Source organism: Myotis davidii, unplaced genomic scaffold (assembly GCF_000327345.1).
Source record: "Myotis davidii unplaced genomic scaffold, ASM32734v1 scaffold125, whole genome shotgun sequence".
NCBI lineage: Eukaryota > Metazoa > Chordata > Mammalia > Chiroptera > Vespertilionidae > Myotis > Myotis davidii.
Genome location: NW_006299390.1, coordinates 1,329,540 through 1,337,331, shown reverse-complemented (window position 1 = coordinate 1,337,331; position 7,792 = coordinate 1,329,540). Strand labels below are relative to the sequence as shown.

Here is a 7,792-nt window from a genome sequence, read left to right as displayed (position 1 = left end):
AAGCGCCGGCGCTGTCCGGCAAGGCCTCCGCCGAGACGCCCAGTCCCGAGGCCAGAGGCAAAGCTCAGCTTCTGTACTATGTGAACCTGCTGCTCATCGACCACCGGTTCCTCCTGCGCCACGGGGAGTACGTGCTCCACATGTGGCAGATATCGGGCAAGGGAGAGGACCAAGGGAGCTTCAATGCTGACAAGCTCACGTCGGCCACCAACCCGGACAAGGACAGCTCAATGTCCATCTGCATTCTTCTGGACAATTACTGCCACCCGATAGCCTTGCCTAAGCACCGGCCCACCCCTGACCCTGAAGGGGACCGGGTTCGAGCGGAAATGCCCAACCAGCTTCGGAAGCAACTGGAGGCGATCATAGCCACCGATCCACTCAACCCTCTCACAGCGGAAGACAAAGAGTTGCTCTGGCATTTCAGATATGAAAGCCTGAAGCATCCCAAAGCGTACCCTAAGCTGTTTAGCTCGGTGAAATGGGGACAGCAGGAGATGGTGGCCAAAACATACCAGTTGTTAGCCAGGAGGGAGGTCTGGGATCAAAGTGCTTTGGATGTTGGGCTGACCATGCAACTCCTGGACTGTAACTTTTCGGATGAAAATGTGAGAGCCATTGCAGTCCAGAAACTGGAGAGCCTGGAGGACGATGATGTTCTGAATTACCTGCTACAGCTGGTCCAGGTAGGGGATGCCCCTGTTACTTACGGAGCCTCTTCTCCAGGGATTGGTTTGCATTTGCACAGGCGCCCCATTCGGTTATTATCCAGTTCCCTTTGTCCAGAGCATCATGATCCGTCAAAGCAGATCTGAAGAAGCCACCTCAGAAAGGAGTAAACTGTTCTATTTATTTTTTTTATTGTCTTTATGGGTTTTTGGACGAGCATTTTGAAGATGGTAATATTTCCACTTCTTAGGAAAACTGGCCCTATGGGAATACTTTGTTCTCATTTATTGTATTAATGATAAATTCAATGTAGGGGTTGCTCCCCTTTGTCAGGCTCCAAGTGATATACATGCTTGTTGTGTATTATCACATTTAACTCTCCCAATAACTATGGTGGAGGTCAAGTTAATATTTTGATTGTAAGGAAATCGAGGCAGAGAGAGGCTAACTAACGTGCCCAAGGTCAAAGACCGAAATTAAAACCCAGGACTCCAGGCCCTGCTCTTTTCATTGCCTCCCAATATGCTGCATCAGTCCAGTGTCAGAATTGTATGTCCTAGAGAGAAAAGGTCATACTCTCTGATCATGAATATGATCACAATTCATGGATCATACCTCATACCTGGATGGGACTTTGAAAGTCCCTCTCTTTAGACAAGCCTGGCACTGCGTTTCCCCTCCTGTTCTCATTCCTTTCCCTGGGGTCAGGAGAGACTACATCATTTGCCTAAGGTTTTCTTAGGAAGTTAAACAAAGGAGAGCAGTTCTCCTGCTCACTGTAGCCAGTCTCAAATTAGATCGTGCTGCTTGACAAGGGCAAGGAAGTAAAGAAATTGGAATAGAAATTCTATTTTAGAGTGCAGAAGTGCCCATTCATTAATTCAACAACATGTACATAGCGCCTCCACTGTTCTGGATGCTGGATGTAGAGCAGTGAGCCCATCTCTGCCCTCATGTAGCTTGTGGTGCATGGAAAAAACTGACATTAAATGGTATACATACAAGCAGATATTTAATAACAAATTGTGGTGAATGCTTTCGGGGGGAACTACAGAATACTATGAGAAAACAGTTAGGGGTCCTGGGGAAACTTAATTTAGATGGAAGAAGCCAGAGACAGTTTTGAATAGGTGATGTGTGACCTGAGATCATTAAGATTTCCCAGGTTAAGTGTTAGGCTCTAAACTGTCTAATTATTATCTGTGTGGACAGGAAGGCCCTGGAGTTTTCTGATGAGCATTTTGGATACTCTGCACTTTAACTCTGAATATTCACCTTTCATTACGCAGATACTTGAAACAATATATTTGGCCTTTGCCTTCATCTATCAAATTTTTCCACTATTTTTCTCTGGCCATGAGGGCAGATATTAACCTGTCACTAACGAAAGTTTTAGAATAATCCAAGTATCTTCAGCTTTCTAGCTCTCCACAACAAATAGAACATAAAACAAATTTGCATGAATGTGTTCTAAGTCCCAAGGCCACCTTGAATTCTTTTACATTATCATTTCTACAAGTAAATTTTGAAGAATTAGAAAATGAATGGTTTTCCTGGAAGTGTTTACGTGAGATAGGTCAATAAGTAATATTAGCTTTGAGTTTGTGGTTGTAAATGGGAAGAGTAGTCATTTGTAAAATTATTTGAGGCATTCAGGTTGGAAAAAACTCACATTAGCGTTAGAAAATTAAGACATTTCTGAAGTGAGTACTTGTGGCGAAATTACCACACTCTCAACTGGAGCTACAATGGGTCCTATTTGACCATACCCATGGAAAGGATCTTTGAAAGTATGGGGATAATGGAAATATTAACAAGTCAGTATTGATCACTTCCAAACTGGAAAATCAGAGGAAGAAGTGGAAATCATACTAAAAAGTCCCAGGCCCTTTATGATGTGAAATTGGAATAGGAATTTCTCCTGTTTCGTCTGGAAAAAATGATAGACCATATCTATTTATAAAGAAAATACTTGGAGACATTTAATTTTAAGCCTCCCCTTTTCATGTTTATGCATTATATCTACTCTATAACTTTATATATGCATATACAATAAACAATATTTGTTAGTCTGGCTACTTTTAAAATCATGGACTACTGCAGATTTATAGAAAAGTACAGAGGATGATATAACAGATATCATGACCCACTAGGATTTATCACATTTTATTGGATTCTTTTTATTAAGTCATAGAGCTAACATCAAAGTCAGTATCTCTATATTCAAGTGATGTGAAAACGACTAAACACTACAAAACCTGGGGGAGCTTATAAAGTAAGAGATTTTTGGACAGAAAGCTTCATATACACCACAGTGTGTCAGGGAGTGTGATCATATGGTATGGATTGGCCCGGGCCTGCATTTATTTGCAGTAAGAACCTGTGAGCCAGCTCAGACTTGCCAGTGAGATGCCAGACACACATCTTGAGCCGAAGAGCAGCGATAAAGATCTTTGGGATTTTCACATGTAACAAATATTTTTCTCCTCATATGTACTAGATCTCCACTGTCTATTTTCTTTCCGACAACCTCACTTACCTTCCACTTTTACGGATTTGTTATAGCCATTTCCACCTTTCCCTTCTATCCTGCCAATCAATCAAGTAAGCCCTGAATGGGAGCAAAAGCCATCCCCTCTTTCCTTGACGTTATCAAAAGCACATGACCGTGAGTCAGGAATTCTGGCTTCTACTCCTGGTCCTTAAGCAAGTGATTCACTTTGGCCAAAAGTGTCCTTGAAAAGAAAGGATTGAACTTAAGTGACTGGTAAGAGTCACATCACCCTACCCATAAAACCCACCCCAAGGCAGAGCACCAGTGTTTCTCTATCTCCTTTTCTCTGATTAACCAACATAGAATGCAGCCCTACAAATAAATGCCTATGTGTTCCTCCTTCAGGCTGTGAAATTTGAACCTTACCATGACAGTGCCCTTGCCAGATTTCTGCTGAAGCGTGGCTTAAGAGTAAGTACTTCTTTGATAGTAGCATGACATTTTAAAAGTCAGTGGGAATTGGCTGGTAGACCTAGAGCATTCGTCACAATCATTTCAACCATCTTGTTCTCACTCTCAGAACAAAAGAATCGGCCACTTTTTGTTTTGGTTCTTGAGAAGTGAGATAGCCCAGTCGCGGCACTACCAGCAGAGGTTCGCTGTGATCCTGGAGGCCTACCTGAGGGGCTGCGGCACCGCCATGCTGCATGACTTTACACAACAGGTCCAAGTCATTGAGATGTTACAAAAAGTTACCATTGATATTAAGTCGCTCTCTGCTGAAAAGTATGACGTCAGCTCCCAAGGTATAGTAGCTATGTTTTCTTGGTTCTCTTTCCAAATGCCTTCATCTCCAAATGCCATCATCCCTGTGTTCTTCTTCCTTCCGGAAGGCAATTTGTACCTTCCTAAAGGCAGCAAAGAACAAATGTTTTTAATCTTCTGTCTTTATGGGGCAAGCAAATTTAAAGGTCTCCCTTTACAAGTTAACATAGTTTTAAAACTATATATTTTTAATGATGAGTTTATTGTAGATATTAAACTCTGAAAAATTTTAAAGCATTATGCAGATGTAACATCTGTGTTTCAAGAACAATTGTGCACACACACGAAGATTAGTTATTTTCAAATAGTCACCTTTTTTCTCATATATGCATATAATTTTCAATCTTTTAAAGTAATGAATTATTGAGAAGTTATTTAAAATTTGGGGCATAAATATATATACATACATGTATATATCATATATATTATATATATGTCAGAATACTTCATATAAAACATAGTTTATCACCTCTTCTCTAAAGACATTTCCAATATTGTTTTCTTATCACTAAGAAATACTGTCCCTTGCCCAAGTGGGGTGGCCCAGTGGTTGACTGTTGACCTATGAACCAGGAGGTCATGGTTTGATTCCCAATAGGGGACGTTCAGGAGGCAACCAATCAATACTAGTAATTCTCTCTCATCAGTGATATTTCTATCTCTCTCTCCCTCTCTTTTCCTCTCAGAAGTCAAAGAAAAATATATTTAAAAAAATAAATCCTGTCCCTGCCCTAAGAAAATTAATCACTCTTTCTCTGTATTCCCATTGTTGATATTGCGTTAAATTATAGTCATCAACGCATCTTTCTGGTCTCTTAAACTATATAAGCTTTGAAGCTAGAAAATATCTCTTATTCTTGTTTGTATATTTAAACACAGCAGTATGGCTCATAACAGACACTCACTAATATATTCAGCCAGTACTTTAAACTGGTTACTTAGAATTTCCACTTTTTTTCTTTGATTCTTTTCCAATACACCAATAATGCTCTGTCCTAAAAATAATAGTGATAATAATGACCTCACTCACTTGTATTTTTATTGTAAGTAAAGGGGAACATACATACTGGCCTCCAGCCTGTCTGTTATACAGTGAGTAATTTTTAATTTATGTATTTTGCTTTTAATATTTTGAGGCTGCTAAATAATCTCCACACAGCCTAACTTTCTCTTTTGAAAAGATTTTGCAGAACCCTAACCAAATTCTATTTAATATGCTCTTCAAACGTCTGTTCCCCAAATCAGATGGCAGTTTACGGTTTCACATGTTAGAAAGAAAACCACAGTATCAATTCCTTAGCATTATCCTTAAAACATCCTCTCTACCTGATTGTCTTGATATTCCAGTCCTGCTCCCCTGTTTCTACCCCCTGTTGTGGTAGGTGTAAATGAGTGTATTGCTCCCAGTAAACCTGACTTACCTTGCCACCTGAAATGGTTAGTTCCTCAAAGACAGACACCCTTTTCTCCTCCTCCACACCAGACCAGATGGTTTCAGGAAATGTTACAGGTAATATTGGTAATTTCTTGAGCTCATATAACTCTTGTGTGCTTTTGACAATTACAGTTATTTCACAGCTTAAGCAAAAGCTTGAAAACCTACAGAATTCAAATCTCCCCAAGAGCTTTCGCGTTCCATTTGATCCTGGACTGAAAGCAGGAGCCCTGGTGGTAGGTATCGCCTCAATGTCTCCACATGGTCTTCATGTCTTGAAAATGTGTGTCAAGCCCTTCCCTAAACACTGGATACTGAAAGCCTCAACACCAGGCAATCTCCCACCCATTTTCTTTTGAATCAACTGTCATGAGGAATCACCTATATGCAATAAAATGTGTCCATTTAAGTGTACAGTTCATCACCACAATAAGTTACAGAACATTTCCATAGAAAAAGTTCTTTCATGTCCCTTTTTTAGTCAGGCCTTTCCTCCTCCCATACCCGATCCCAGACAAAATTAAAAAAAATCTGCTTTCTATTATATACTCTTGCCTTTTCTAGAATTCCATGAAGTGGAATCATACTGTATGTAGTTTTTGTATCTCGATTCTTTTACTTAGCATAATGCTTTTTAAGGTCTACCCATGTCGCTGTGTGTATCCATAGTATGTTCTTTTTACTACTGAGTAGTATTTCTTTGTATAGGTATGCCACAATTTGTTTTCCATTCATTTTTTTTAGTAAATATTTAACAGTGGGATAGTTGGGTCAAATAGTTGGTACGTGTGTAATTTTATACTGCCAAACTGTTTTTTCAAAGTGACAATACTATTCATTTTATATTCCCACCAGCAGTATATGTGAGTTCCAACTGTCCCACCTTCTAGCCAGCACTTGTTATTATCCGTCTTAAAGGAGAAGTGGTATCTCATTGTTGTTTTTATTTGCATTTCCCTAATGATGTTGAACATCTTCTCATGTGCCAGTTTTTCGTCTTCCATTCACATCTTTTGTTCATTTTTAATGTGGGTTGCCTTCTCATTTTTATTTATGAGTTATTTATATAGTCTAGACACAAATTATTTATCAAGTATACATTTTACAAATATTTTCTCCCAGTCTGTGGCTTGCCTTTTCATTTTCCTAGTAGTGTATTTCAAGGAGCAGAAGATTTTTATTGTCTAATTAAATCTTTATTGTCTAATTGATCACTTTTTCTTTTATGGCTCATACATTTTGCATCCTAAGAAATATTTGCTTAATCCAGTAATGTTCAACCTGGAGTGACCCCCCCCCCCGCCACATACACACACATACCAAGGGACATTTCATAATGTCCGTTGATTGGTACAACTGAGAAAATGCTACTACCATCTAGTGGGGCCAGGAATGCTGTTAAATATCCTAAAAGGCATGAGACAGCACCCCCCCACACACACACATACACACCCCAACAAAAAATTATCCAGTCCAAAATGTCAACAGTGCCAAAGTTGAGAAGTATTGCCTAAGTCAATGTAATAAATATTTTTTCCTAAAAATTATATAGTTTTAATGCTTACTTTTAAGTCTTGTATTTTGAATTGATTTTTGTATATGGGATGAGATAAAGATCAGGTTTCATTTTTTAAATCCGAAGCTCCAACTTTTCCAGCACCATCTGATGAAAAGATTGTCCTTTTCCTATGTAGATCTGTTGGCAAACGAAGCCTACTGTGGTCTCTCGGGCATCTGCTGTTCCGAGGGGCCAAGGTCAGGTCTGCGGGCACTGACCAATGATAAGGCTGACCACGGTGGTTTTAGGGGCTGTCCCCAAGGTGGCCTGAGGGTGGGGAGTGGTCGCAAACCTCTGCAAACAGAAATTGTGCAGGTTGGATAGGCCTGATGCCTATCCACTGGACACAAGATTCAGTAAAGTAACCGGTAGAAAGCAGCACTAAACTAGACAAATCTGAGTTTCCAATCAGGTCTCTGCCACTTATGGCCTGACCAGAGGCGAGTAAATCTCTCTTCAGTGGTATGTGAACAAAAGGGGGGCTGTGCGGCAAACGGGGCAAGCTCAATGACTGAAAGTAACCACACGGATCATTAATTCCTGCCTGGGCAGGTCGTGTGAAATTATCTATATTATTTCATGTGTTGGTCCTCTGAGATTTTGCTTTTGGGCCAGGTCCTTAGTCCTTGGCTCAAAAACACTCTTTAAACCTTAAAAAAAAAAAAGATGTTGGTAATACTTTTGTCAAATATCATCTGACCATGTGGATCTATGTCTACATTCTCTATTCTGTTCCATTGATCTAAATATCTGCCCTTACATCAAAATCACATGCTCTTGATTAATTCAAATAACAAACCACTTCATATAT

General features: G+C 39.8%; 1 protein-coding gene across 1 annotated transcript in view; it reads left to right on the top strand.

Moving 5' to 3' along the window:
• The window catches only part of PIK3CG (phosphatidylinositol-4,5-bisphosphate 3-kinase catalytic subunit gamma), a 35,948-nt gene that overhangs the window by 3,597 nt on the left and 24,559 nt on the right, over window positions 1–7,792 (top strand). Inside the window, exons 3-6 of the mRNA XM_015571209.1 lie at window positions 4–686; window positions 3,569–3,634; window positions 3,744–3,969; window positions 5,556–5,659. Of these exons, the coding sequence (XP_015426695.1) occupies window positions 4–686; window positions 3,569–3,634; window positions 3,744–3,969; window positions 5,556–5,659 (1,079 nt within the window). The remainder of the gene's footprint in view (window positions 1–3; window positions 687–3,568; window positions 3,635–3,743; window positions 3,970–5,555; window positions 5,660–7,792) is intronic.